Below are 14,095 nucleotides of genomic sequence, written 5' to 3'. Positions count from 1 at the left end.
CAAAGGCGAAGAAGACCAATAGAGAGAACATGCGGGCATACTTGGATGGGCTAGAGACACGGGAGGCACCGGGATCAAGCCATGCAGATATGTAGTGTGACCCTTGGTGCTGTCCGGCCTGGGGCTCTTTGATATTGATTGCATCAGGAGGTATCCAATAATACATGGGCCACTCGGGGACGGCCCACAAGATATCTAGTCGGCTGACCTCAATTCTTCAAATTGCTGAATGCTGGATTTCTTGATGTACGACATTGGATTAACCGAGGTGAGAAGGAGGGTGAGAAGAGCGCATCGAACAAGGACCACGATTCGTGCGAAGACACGAATATCAGCGACCCTAGATGAATGGCTATCGTTGACCTGTGTTAAGAGTTGTGAGAAGATGAGTGCTGCGCACTATTGAATGCACAAGGCCAGTTATGCGTTGAGCTATGCTCGGTGAACATGCCGGATGATTGGCGCTCGTGGCGACGGTGAATAGTGCTGCGGATAACGTGGCGTGAGTACGAAGGATCAACTTGCACAGGTTGACCCAGATCTACCCAGATATACCGTCTTGCTAAAAGACCCCCTGTCTCGCCAGAACGAGACACTCGAACATCTGAATCATGCTGTTCAATCACACTCATGGAGATATTGGGCATCTTCAGCGATAATGCTATATCCCATCGGGCCCGCCCTCCGAATCCATGGTTGTCGATTCCCGAAGCTCCATCATCTTGTGGCACAACAGTGGTGAAGCGAATCCCTCGAGTCTGCACGAGCAGCAAAGCATCCATATCAATCGATAAATGACAAAGGGACGACAATGCGTATGCATGACTCCAATCGCGTAAAGTTTACTGGCGCAATCCCGCACCAGTCACCGAGGCGTGCACTCGTGCCTCATCCCGCCGCACTTCCAGCACATCACGTCGACAACCCCTTGACATGTAACTGGAGTTCACATCAAGCCAGACGTACGTCGTGGGAGACCGTGGCGGATCCTCCAAACTCGGTGAAACTCGACTCACTCGAACGCTGCGATCATCCGAGTCAGAGCGCTGCCGCAGTGAACAAAGCGGGCGTAGTCGTTCGCAGCGATAAGAATCAGAGACGGGGAACTATATGGCGTAAGATAGAAGGCTGTCAGTGACTCCACTGAGGAAGAAAGCATAAAGGACGCGGACAAGTCAACGCAGGTTTCTTGACTCCACCGGGCAGCAGATGCGTCAAGACATGCCGACAATGACTGCTGACGTGTACATTAGAAAGCGTTTACGCAGGTAGTTCAGAAAGATGAGCGCGTAATGATGAAGATAATGCAGTACCCTCTATAAATAAGGGAACCCTAGGACGAACAGCCACGAAAGCCCAAGTCCCATATCTCTTTCCTCCACAGGTTGTATATATCTCTTTGCCCTTGTCCTGCAGCAGGGCTTCTCTAGAAGATGTCCTCCTCTGCTTCATCATCGACTGCTACACTTGTTCCAAGCAAGCAGCCCAGCCAATCGTGTAACAATGCACCAAGCAACTCTCGTGCGTCATCTCCAAAAATTTACTCCACAGAGTCGCTGTCTAACGACTCGACGATAGAGAAGAAGGACCAGAAGAAGAAAGATAGTGGCAAATCCAATCCGCTAGCGAACTTCAGCTCCGACTTCACTTTCATGAAAACACCAAAAAAACAGGGGTGGGCATCGTGAACATCATATAAACCATTCCATGGAATTATCTGACACAAACCTTAGAGAGTCCTCAAAAAAGGTGGGTATTGCAAACCCTCTGAAACCCGTCGCCGGTCAAGAGTCAGGAGAAGGTTAATTGACTGACACGGTCCCAGTAGAAGAAGTGACAGAATAACGACAGCGACATCGCATGCACCGATATTGACAGCACACGGACACTTTGCAGATCCATAAGATATCAGCCTGTAATAACGCAAACACTATACCTTTGTATCATGTAGCTTTCCCAACGTTTATTTGTCCTGTGTCTTCGAGTCTTCGAGTGTGTCTTGAGTCAGATACCGGGGTAGTACGGACTGGTGTAGACGGATGTTCTGTTCTTTAGTGCTACCTGACTGTCTACAGATGAACGAACCGCAGCTTGTCGAGATAGTGACTCGCACTAATGAGGTCTTGATGGGAGGTCTAAGGTGCGATGATTCGGCCCGGCAGGAATCCCGAACGAACCCGAAGCATGGTTCTCACGCCACATTGAGTAGGCTAAACGGGCGCTTAATTCACGTTCATCTCTTTTGTTCCGCCCCTTTCCTCTGGATTTACCCGCATGTATCCCAGCACCGTGAAGTACTGAACGGTTGCAAGGATGCATTTATTTCTCCGCCCCCACTTTTCGTGTCCAAGCAGATTGTCTGACCCACACGGGACAGTCGCACCACCGACTGTTCTATTTGATGCCAGCGTGGCCCTCGAGCTTGACCATCATCGCACGTTTTCTCCTTCTTTCTTCGCGTCTTGTTTGGGCCCGAACAACATACCTCTGTTAAGATGACAAGAACCTCCGGATCAATGCTCACTATATCCCCGGCTACAACGACACAGTATTCGTTTCTGCTGCGCTCTCCTGTTCCTATTTGGAAAGGTATCCTTCACGACCTTCATCTCCATTCTTCTATGCGGGACCATGTGCAGAGTGAAACCCATGACGGCGTCAAAAATACTGCGACGCAGTATCCCCACTAAATATGGTGCCCCCATGCCAAGCTCTTCTGCAGGTCAGTTCCTCGCGCCGCCGGTGACTCGACAACCTGCTGCCTTTCGGCGTGCACTCTGACACAATAACACAGCGCTGGAGCTTCCCTGAGACGCCGTAGGTAACGAGGCTAACATACCAGAATATCCCGCGCTCAGTCGTGGGCCGAAATACTGATTCGTTGCATGTGGTGCAGTCGGGCGAGGCCTCCCGCGTGCGCAGGTCTCGATAACTGAAAATAAAGAACTGCCTCAAGATGGAGGCACACGCTGTGTTTGAGCGCTGCATATGGTCTTCGTACCTAATGCAGCAACCCACTTCGCGTGAATCCGTCCCGAGTTTAGCCCGGGATGTGAGGGGGATTTGCATAAGTAGCGCGCGGGGTAGAGGACGACAATGGCAGTAAGTATTGCCCCCTGAGTCATTGGACTGTGCGCCATTGGCAACCTGTCATACTTCACGTCTCGATATTTCATACACACTCAGGTGAATCATTCTGGCACGGTACGTTTTTCAGAAAGCTTGCAAAAGGCGTATTTTTACTCATGCTAAACCACAGCTTGGTCGTGTTCATCCACATCTTGCCATTTAACATTTTTGTCTGCTTTTGACAGGTTCGTTGATTCTTCTAGCTCAAAATTTGACTAGTCGATGTTCACGTCTCACATTCTGTCATCAGCTTCTTGCTGTCACTTCATTTGCATCTTCTCCTTGCCGGCCTACAATAACCCGAACACTCACAGGAATCTCGTTCAACCTTCCTCCGCGTAACGACCACCCATTAATCAAGCCGTCATGTCCTCCAACCCTGCCTCATCTACAGTATCTCTTCTCTCCACGAACACTAAATCATCCAATTACAACCAACGCTCTTCCAACTCCACTTCCACCACCAACGCCCGCTCAAACCCAACGCACGCCTCACCCCCACAGAAAGACTACGCCGCGGCGTTTGGGGCCTTGGCGTCTGCGTACGGAGGTCCCGGGGGCACACATGCCGTTCCTGTCGTACCGAAGAAGAAGGCGAAGGACTCCGGGAAGAAATAGGAAATAGGAAATAGGGTTTTGGTAGAAGTGTCCTTCCATGGAGTAGAGGGTGGTTGTGGAGCGGGGTGGCTTTAAGGAGCACTAGTGAACCACGACGGGGTGAATTGAGAGGGTGTAGGAATAATATTTCGCGTCTTCATCTTCTCTTTTTTTCCTGCTTGAGTTGGGTCCTCTGACGTCTTCGTTCTATCTATATATCCAATTTGAGTTTCGTTCTTATGATATTAGGCTCTTTCTCGCGGTTAGACGTCGAAATGTTGCAGTTAGCGTCTTACATATATTCATAGATTCATCCTTGTGCTCGTCGATTGTATCCTATTTGTACCATTTTCTGGTTCCTCATACGTAGCCGTCGATGTACACCGAGACCAATGATCGTACACTGATCTACATATCTGATCATGGCCATCCCACGCCAACGAGCTCCTGCTCTAGATGATTACAGGTATCGTACACAGCTACGAGAACAATATGAATCCAGCAGAGATCTTACACCAGAAAAGAGCAACGGCCGTACGCTCTTCTAAAACACATCTTCATCTATGAATATTGAATGCCGGACCATATCCGCGGCCTGTCTACTTAGTCCCCCTGATACATGGGACGCAGCGCTCTGCGCTCAGTGCCCATACGTAGCCTTCAACCTCGACTTCACATATTCCCCCGCCGTCACGACTTCATACCGCGGCGGTCGTTCCTCGCTCACGCAGCTCGCAATAGGCTACGCAAGGATTCGCCACATCAGTAGCCACCATACCGCACAATTGCGCCATACATGGGAGAAACACCGTCAGTCCAGTCGACACCCACACATCAGAGCGACCACGATGGGGTAATCGTCATGAGGGTAGAAGACGCACCTCGAGCCTGACGTCGTAGTCTGTGCCGAAGAAAAGAGGGATGGAGTATCGACGGACGCCGCTCCGGTTGATGGCGCGGTGTACGGTCGATTTGAAAACATCATCTGCGACACGAAGGCCTCAGTCCAACAGCCTCATGCACGATAAAAGAAGAACGGATGTACTTGTCCAGCGGGCGAACTGATCTCCTAGACTTTATTGGGATAAAAGCATGTTCATGAGCTCTCGGGTCACAGAGGCGAAGAGGAATGGGAATGAACGGAAGGGGATAAACAGACGTACTTGATGACGAGCGTTCCTTCGATGGGAGGCGCGTCTATCCATTGCTTATCTGTGTTGAGAACTTGAAGAGCTTGGATCTTAGGTTCCTGCCAAAGGATCGTGAAACACTTCCCGATGCGGGAATATCAGTTCGATGAAGCTCGAAGAACGAAGTCAAGACACTGAACGTACCTCCCAGCTGCGGATGTAAGATATACGATGAACTCGCAAGAGTGAGCACTGCGAGTGCGAGAGAAATATTCGATGGGAGCTTACTCCGTGTGCGCACCGATACCCAGCACTCGGTCGTCGACGGGACCCGTTTGGGGCGGATAATGCAATACGCGCATCAAAGCGGCGGAGTTCTTCGTCTGTATGTGGTAAACCCACTCGTAAGTCAGTACAATTGTGCAATGAAGTAGCACGAGCCGCGCGACGAGACACACCATGTCATCAAAGAAGTTAGCCGGAAGGTCAAGTGCAAGGGCAAAGAGCGGAAAGAGGAGACGACCGAGTGCGACTGCTGCATGGCTAAGGAAGGATCAAAAGAAGAAGAATTGTGCAGTCAGTTCGTGTTGGACTACTCGCGGCTTATCCTGTCCTGAGAACGGTTCAGGAAGATGAAACACGTACTAATACCCCAATACCCCCTCCCTGAACCCCGGTGCATGCTCCTCCCTAGGCCACGCATTCGCACCGGCCATCACGCCACCTTTCTCCTGCGTAGTCGCCCCATCGACTAGAGCCGGTGCAGCAGGAGGATGTATCGGCTCAAATCCGAACTCGAAACCCTCGTGCATGTCCCCTGCGCCATTCGGGTCGTTGTTCGAGCTTAGGACGGCGGAGTAGCCTTTGAAGTTTGGGGTCTTGGTTATTTCGTGCTGCATATGACATGCCGAATGATTATTTGCTGGACTTTTCCGCCTGCGCAAAGAGATAAAGAGAAAGAAGAGTGAGCGACTTACCTCCATCTTGACCTCCTGAGGAAGCGAGAAGTACTGTTTCATACGTTCGACGGCGGTGTCGATCGTCGATTCCGGAATACCGTGATTTTTCACTTGAGTTCCGAGTTGGGCCGACGAGCATAAAATACGCAAACGAAGAAATCGAATTAGTACTTGACATAGTGTCCGCGTGATGAGTGTCGTTGTTTCTCGGAGAGAAAGCAGATAGCAAGGAACGATGATTCACCGTAAAAGAAGCCAACGTTCACACACGCATCGCGGATCTCTTTCGCAAGAGCCACTTGTTTAGCAGGAGATACATCTGTGGCGTCCTTCAAGTCGCTTCAAGGGCCGATTCACAGAACACAACCAAGATCAAGGCAGATGTTAGCAGGGATCTCAGTAGTGCAGCGCAAAAGCTTTATATCTGTGTGGCCCAAGCAAGATGCCCGTCGTGTGACGATTGCCTTAGTTGAGAGTGACGAACTACTTACATGATCGGGATATTCGAGAAAGCTGTGTCACTGTCAGCGCGTTGAGCCTCTTGGGCGAGGGACATCTCTAATGAGGTGGTGTTAAGAAAGTTGAACGACTCAGGGACGATGTGATATGGCTTAGCGCTCAGCGTCGGGAGATAAGATCGCGATCGAGATCCCACGCGATTATCTTTCTTCCTTTCCTCCGAGTCCATCGTCTCCGCTCGTCCAACCTCGGACTTCAACTTCCTCTCACGAAAGGCCTGTAATACTTTGTGTTTTCTTGGCTCAAAATAGTCCACATCTACAGATGTTCTACTGTACTGCACTGGGTACATTATGCTGATCAAAGTCACACGTCTCACAATGGACTCCGCGAGCTTCTCCTGCGTCAACCTGGGTCCTGACAATATTCCCGCTGGTCCTGGAACTATATTTTCCGATACATAGCCCAGGCTGTCTGCGAGGTGTGTCTTGAAGTGCCTATAGCTCGTCGACGTTGAGCTCGTATTTGGCTGTCATCTTATCCTCCGGATGACGGCGAGTCTGTGTCGGTGGAGAGCGAGTGTCAAATGATATGAGGATACCGGAGGATCAACACGGCCGCCAGTGGTTATATATTTGGTGAGTGTCCCATGAGTTGTCGTGCGAGCTGGACCATCTAATTCTCGTAAATCTTGTCTTCTACGTAGGGTCTTATGTAGGCTCGGAGAACCCTGTATATCCTCAGTTGAAGTCAGCTTTATAGCCACTCTCTTCGTCTTGGTAGAGTTTCTTTCCCTGTCGCCAAGTTGTCGACACCAAATACTTTCAGCTCTCCTTTTGACTTTCGTCACGAAGATTCCACGAAGCGTTCACCCTATGGGTTTCAACATCATTCGACTAGGATGTTGACGTGGTTCTCTTGGATCGGAATATCGCGTCTCTCTCGCCACAAACCACACTTACTAGGACCTTCGCATTCTATGTCCGACATAGTTGATATTTAACGATAAGAAGCGATTCGAAAGCAAAATAATGTGTTCATGGTTGGTGGTGTTAGGAAAGAGAATCATTTGGGAGTAGCAATCTTCTCTTACGCCTGACAGCGAGGAACGAGCCGATGTGTGAGTAGGAGATAGGTGCAGCTAGTGGTACAGGAATACTATCCAGGAACACAAGAACTCCCTCGCGGCCTTTGTCTCTGTAAAAGATACCTGCCCAGCATTTTTCTAAGTTTAGACACGCAAGCGTCTCCCAGGCTGTGCCGTATATACCTGACGGCGCCTCGAGGACCTTGCGTCTCGTCCTCACTCTCATACTATCTGGATTGCTACACTGATACTTTCTACATTACTCCGGAGCGCGTCGCAAACCATGCAGGAGAAAGGCCTGATACTTCTCTCGCTTGGTACGTTCTCTTGCAGTTCTCTTGCTTAGCATGTCGGCACTTACACTGCCCTGAGAGCAGATGGTGGGGGCATACGCGGATTGTCTACGCTCTACATTCTACAGAAGATCCTGCTCTCAGTCAAAGCAAGGTTGAACCTTCCAAAAGTGCCTCTCCCCTGCGAATACTTCCATCTCATCGGTGGTACAAGTACTGGAGGGTGAGTCCTTCAAGCCTGTGTTATAACGGCTTGCATTTGGGCGGCTAACGTCTCGGCGCTTAACTCATAGCCTTATTGCCCTAATGCTTGGCCGCCTTCGCATGCCCATAGAAGACGCTATCGAAGCGTATGCGAAGTTATCTGAGGGCATATTTTCACAGAAGAAATATTTTGGAGATGGACAGTACAGTGCAACAAGGTTGGAGGCCGCGATGACGGAGATTGTTGAACGCCACACCGGAGATACTGGCCCTGGGATCTTGGATCCGCGTACAGGAGACAAACTTTGTCGCACGTACGTCTTCTAAGTTGAACTCCACGTTCGTGTGTTACTCACGTTGTGATCCCTAGGTTCGTCTGTGCAGTCCCAGCCAAAAACATGAGCGGACGTATACCCTCACTCCTGCGCTCCTACGAAGCCCCTGGCCAGTTGCCCATCCCCTGCACCATCGTCGAAGCCGCCCGTGCCACCACAGCAGCTCCGACGTTCTTCAAACGCGCTGTCATCCAGGTCCAGGGCATCAAGAGGGAATATATTGACGGTGGTCTGGCTCAGAATAATCCATGTCTCGTCGTGCTCAAGGAAGCAGAACTTGTCTTCCCCGGCCGAAACATCGCTTGCATCGTCAGTATCGGGACGGGCAAGCTTCCAACTATCCGTCTCGAGAGACAGGGTGTTATCGGAAACATAATCCCGCTCAAAGTTGCGAAAGCATTGACCAAGATTGCTACAGACACCGAAAACACGCATCAGGACCTACAATTCCGCTTCAAGTCACGTCCAAATGTATACTTTCGGTTCAACGTCGAAGAAGGGATGCAGGATATTACGCTGGACGAGTGGAACAAGCTTGACGATGTGATGTCGCACGCGGAGAAGTACATGGAAAGTGAAGACGTGAGGCAGAAGCTAGAGGGTTCGGTAAGGGTTTTGGTGGAACAGGAGGCAGCGTTGGGTGTTTCCGAAGCGAGTGAGATGTCCGACGAGTTGTGTTAGTGCAAAGCAAGGCACTGACAACCAATTATATCATTAGGCGGGGCTCTTTCTGCCGCAGACGAACAGCACAGAGCGATTGAGCGAAAGTATTGCCCACCGCCGTCGCGTGTATTCACGGGGCGAGAGGATATCCTATCTATCATGGACGAACATCTCTCCTCCGACTTGACGAACGAACAGCTTATGTTTGTTCTGTATGGCCTCGGGGGTAGCGGGAAAAGCGAGATCATGAGGAGGTTCGTGGCAAACGCGCAACTGCAGACGGAGGGTCATTCTCGCAGGTATTCCCACCCGGTGTCTCTCTGTACCTTTGAGCGAGAAACTAAGTTTCCCCTTTCAATCCTTCTTTCAGATTCTCAGAAGTCCTGTATGTCGATGCCAGCTCGGTAGCGACTCTTGAAGTGGATCTTGCAAGCATATCTGTGGAGAAAAAGCTCGGAGAAAAAGCACAGGACACCATCAACTGGCTTGTTCGTACTCGAGACCGTTGGCTTCTAATCCTGGACAATGCCGACGACGCAACTCTGAACCTGCGACAATATATTCCTGCGTGCTCGCACGGAAATATCATCATCACTACTCGCAACAAACAACTCAACATATATAATAGGTCATTTGAGGTCTCGCGGATGTCGGAGGTGGATGCGAAAGACTTGTTTGCACGGCGTTCACGCATCTCGGATCCTCAGGAAGCCAAGACAGACAAGCTCATCACGCAAATCGTGGAGGTATGGATATTGGCATACCTGATGCATTCCATAGCGTGTCTTACAGTGAAAAACAGGAGCTTGATTTCCTCGCTCTTGGGATTATTCAGGCCGCCGCTTATCTTCAAGTCAACGAGACATGTACGCTCGAGCAATACCGAAAAATGCTCGTCTCTAATCGCCGCGACACATTGGAGGAGTACAAGGACATTAACCAAAAACCCGAAGACTATGGAAAAACCGTATACACCACATGGGATATCAACCTCGAACAGCTCCGACGTACCGAACCGGAAGCGGCCACCTTCCTCTTCATTTGCTCCTTCCTACACCACAAGAATATCCCTCGGGCTATCTTCATCAATGCGGCTTCCAGCGCTCCACACTTCAATCCTGAAGTCACTACTCTCTCTGACTCTGCAATATCCTGGGTACAAGCTTTCTTACAGCCATTCGTCGATCCCACAGCAGCTACCTCAAAGGCCTTTCATCGTGTCGTCACTGCCCTTAATTCGTACTCCCTCGTGGAAATCACACCCGAACGCAACCTATCATTCCATCGTCTCGTTCATGATTGGAGTCGACATCGTGCTTGTACCACAGAGACATATCCCATCCATGCTGCTCTCATCCTCTGTCTTTCTTTTTTTCAGTTTCACGACTTAAGCGCATCAGACTCTCTTGCTTACACGCGGATACTTCTTCCACACATGCAAGAGTTACAGGCTAATTCCGACAGCAGTCTTGATCCCAGCATTGCTCACTGGTTTCAGTCCATATATATACGCCATGGATGGTGGGGGCATGCGGAAACAGTAGGGTTGTGGGCAATAAAGGAATATGAGAAGGTACTCGGGAAGGAGCATCCCTTCACGCTGATGACCATGGGGAACCTCGCATCGACGTACTGGAACCAGGGCCGGCGGGCAGAGGCGGAGAAGCTGGAGGTGACGGTGATGGAGACAAGGAAGCGGGTACTCGGCGAGGAGCATCCCTCCACGCTGATGACCATGGGGAACCTCGCGTCGACATACAGGAGCCAGGGCCGGTGGACAGAGGCGGAGAAGCTGGAGGTGACGGTGATGGAGACGAGGAAGCGGGTGCTCGGCAAGGAGCATCCCGGGAGGCTGATGAGCATGGGGAGCCTTGCATCGACATACCGGAGCCAGGGCCGGTGGACAGAGGCGGAGAAGCTGGAGGTGACGGTGATGGAGACGAGGAAGCGGGTGCTCGGCGAGGAGCATCCCTCCACGCTGACGACCATGGGAAACCTCGCGTCGACATACAGCAGACAGGGCCGGTGGACAGAGGCGGAGAAGCTGGGGGTGACGGTGATGGAGACGCAGAAGTGGGTGCTCGGCGACGAGCATCCCGACACGCTGGTGACCATGGGGAACCTCGCATCGACGTACTGGAACCAGGGCCGGCGGGCAGAGGCGGAGAAGCTGGAGGTGACGGTGATGGAGACGCAGAAGCGGGTGCTCGGCGAGGAGCATCCCGACACGCTGGTGACCATGGGGAACCTCGCGTCGACATACAGCAGACAGGGCCGGTGGACAGAGGCGGAGAAGCTGGGGGTGACGGTGATGGAGACGCAGAAGTGGGTGCTCGGCGACGAGCATCCCGACACGCTGATGACCATGGGGAACCTCGCGTTGACATACAGGGAGAAGGGTCGATTGGCGGAGGCGGAGGAGCTCCAGGTGACGGTGATGGAGGCAAGAAAGAGGGTGCTGGGTAAGGTGCATCCCGACACATTATGGAGCATCAAGTGTCTCGCGAGGACGTACAGGGATCAGGGTCGATTGGAAGAGGCGGAGAGGTTGGAGGTCACAACGCAGGAGACAGAGGTGCACGGCGAGGGGCATGGGGAAGAAGTCAGCAGATAGTTCGTCAGAGAGTCGCAGTGAGTTGGTTGATTGTTCTTCTTCGCCACTACGGTTCGGATGTACGGTGGCTTTCGACATACGCAATTCTTACGAATAACAATCTTAAATTGTTTCTGCATGCAGCTTCATTTGTACACTGTACAACACATACATTAATACTAGAGAATGTGATAGTCGGACTAACGCACAGACAGGGACGCACGAAACCGCTTCTCTTCGAAGTTTATTCCCAACTTTGGAAGTTCTTCCCTTTCCGTGCCTCCATCCATCACTCACGACCGCCCGAGACCACGCAAGTTGGCTCAAACCAACCCCGCATCTACCTTCCTCGTTAACTGCTCCTTCCTCATCCATATCTCCTTCGAATTGCTATACCTACTGAGGTCTATCGTGATCCCCGTGTCCGCCAACGGTCCTCGCAATACCTCTCGGGAGTCCGTACATGAACAGGCGGGCCACTGACGCGTTCGGGTGACGGGGAAGGAACATTGATGGAAGACGACAGAGGGCGCCACATAAGCCAAAATCGCGAATATACGTTCACGTGGATGAAAACACGTCCGGATCCCACCATCGAACAGCACAGTGAATTGTCCGCATGCCTACGCCTCATAAACCTTTCTATTCGCCGTGATATCCTGGAATACGAAGAAGGGGGGGAAGCTGCCCATCGACATGTCTACGTCCTTGAGGTTGAAAGTCGGAAGTTGCGATTGGAGTGTTGAAAGTTGGAAATTGGAAGTTGAGACCTAAGTAGACGCCCACGCCACACACATCGCGACGTTCGAGAAGGAAAATGAAATCAAAAGAAAGTGCATGTCAGCAAATCTCATGTACAGAGTTCGTTCCGTGGAAGAGACGACATCGACCCTATGGATAGTCGATTAAAGAGAGAGGGAGGAGGCGAGCAGACCTTAACAGGCGCCAGTGGCCAAGTGTGCTTTCTTTTCTTCGTGAAGGAAGGTCTGAACACTGGCGGGGCCAATGAGGACGACGGATTGGTAGGTCTTGCTCCAGATGACTGTCTATGTGTCATGTAGAAATTATATGGATATGAGAGTGAGGATAAGTTAGCGATCGGGTGCGGAGTAGGATGAAAGCACGCTGCGTACCGGATGAAGGCCGGTACAATATTGAGAAGAAAACGCACCTCGTGGCTACGACCCGATGGATCCTTCATCACCCTAAAGGTAATTCTCCACTGCTGGAGCGTTTTCATATTCGCCACCTACTTGCATCTATCCGCCTACTCGTATCTTTCCCATAAGCAGTCGGACGGTGAAAAAGGTGCTGTGTAGGTGGAACATACCGTGGTACCACAAAACTACAGGCCGACCCTCCTGCGATGCGCCTGCCGGCATCTACTTATACGTCGAAACGGATCGTAAGGCCCAATAGAGTCAACGAATGGAGAAGGAACGAACCATAATACTCCGTCGCTATCTCCGTCGCCCTCTCCTCCAACTTCCACACACCATAAGTCCTGGTGGAAACTTACACGAGCTCTACTCCGTCGAGGGGACATGCTCGTCGTGGTGTGGTACGGACCACAGAATTCGAGCATAATGTAGACTGGAGAAAGAAAATGAAGTAATGCCCTCGAGCAAATATACTTTCACGCTATAGGAACGAACACTCCAAGGGCTCGTAAGTATGTGCATACTAGACCGTCCGCCCTCCTGCACGCTGATATGCCAGACTTGTCTGGACTATTTTATGGATCGAACTAGGGGATACTCGATTCTTGTTTCAACCCAGACCATGAGAAGGAAGCAACTTTATGATACTGTATCTGCAGCTGAGGCATAGATAAAGTTCGTGCGGTGGTCGTCTAGTCAAGGAAGATGTTATACTTTCATGATCGAAATATTCGAGAAAGCCGTGTCACTATCAGCACGTTGAGCGTCTTGGGCGAGGGACAATCCCGGTGAGCCGTGAGGTGGTGTTAACTTGAAGAAAGTTGAACGACTCATGATCAGGATGTGGCTTAGCGCCCAGGGATAAGATAAGATTACCTTCCGCGATCGAGAATCGAGATCCCACGCGCTTATCTAGATCTTTCTCCCTTGCCTCCAACCTCGAACTCACTCCCTCACATAGTCTCGTACCAAACGGTTACATCCACCCTAAAAGGGAACCCGTCTGTAACCGTCTGGGTCACTTCCAGCGGGTTTAGAAGACCCTTGCGTTCGGCGGTTTCGGGCCTTGGTGGGCTCGCGGGAATCAGCTCCGAGCACGCGATACGATCGGAAATGGAAGGTGTTAGGCGGCCAGACCCCAGGTGGTATTTATATACACCCGGCTACCTTTCGTATTCTAGCCTTTATGGCGGAGTGGCTATAGCTCTCACCATGTACGTTTTTGGACCGAGGTCTCCCAGTTCGACATTCCAATGTATCATTTTACAATTCATGATTTTGTGCAATAAACACCCAACATCCGCGCCAAAATATATCAATTGAGTGCTTTGGACCTGAAAGTAATGTCTGCAAGACCGAGTGAACGGGATGAAAAAACAAACGCGGCAGGCCAACAAAAGGTACATCGGCGACAAGTCGAGAGCTATAGCCACTCCGCCATAAAGGCTAGAATACGAAAGGTAGCCGGGTGTATATAAATACCACC

The 14,095-nt window shown here is 51.0% G+C and overlaps 2 protein-coding genes across 2 annotated transcripts; one reads left to right on the top strand and one right to left on the bottom strand.

Annotated features, from left to right (window-relative positions):
• Positions 1-3,112: 3,112 nt before the first annotated feature.
• On the bottom strand, positions 3,113-6,371 carry STEHIDRAFT_80437 (2OG-Fe-II oxygenase; the record flags this gene model as incomplete). The annotated part of the gene is made up of 13 exons (XM_007304631.1): positions 3,113-3,204; positions 3,260-3,314; positions 3,380-4,468; positions 4,608-4,711; positions 4,772-4,800; positions 4,890-4,996; positions 5,061-5,067; positions 5,145-5,239; positions 5,315-5,399; positions 5,502-5,749; positions 5,834-5,925; positions 6,060-6,154; positions 6,307-6,371. The coding sequence occupies 11 exons, from the start codon at positions 6,369-6,371 to the stop codon at positions 4,367-4,369; spliced, it is 1,029 nt and encodes a 342-aa protein (XP_007304693.1). The 3' UTR covers positions 3,113-3,204; positions 3,260-3,314; positions 3,380-4,366.
• Positions 6,372-10,354: 3,983 nt separating this feature from the next.
• Positions 10,355-11,428, top strand: STEHIDRAFT_25507 (TPR-like protein; the record flags this gene model as incomplete). The annotated part of the gene is made up of 1 exon (XM_007304506.1): positions 10,355-11,428. A coding segment is annotated over one exon (1,074 nt), but the record flags the coding sequence as incomplete, so codon positions are not given.
• Positions 11,429-14,095: the final 2,667 nt, after the last annotated feature.

This window comes from Stereum hirsutum (genome assembly GCF_000264905.1).
Source record: "Stereum hirsutum FP-91666 SS1 unplaced genomic scaffold STEHIscaffold_8, whole genome shotgun sequence".
In the NCBI taxonomy this organism is placed as follows: domain Eukaryota; kingdom Fungi; phylum Basidiomycota; class Agaricomycetes; order Russulales; family Stereaceae; genus Stereum; species Stereum hirsutum.
This window is presented reverse-complemented; position numbering and strand designations above follow the sequence as displayed.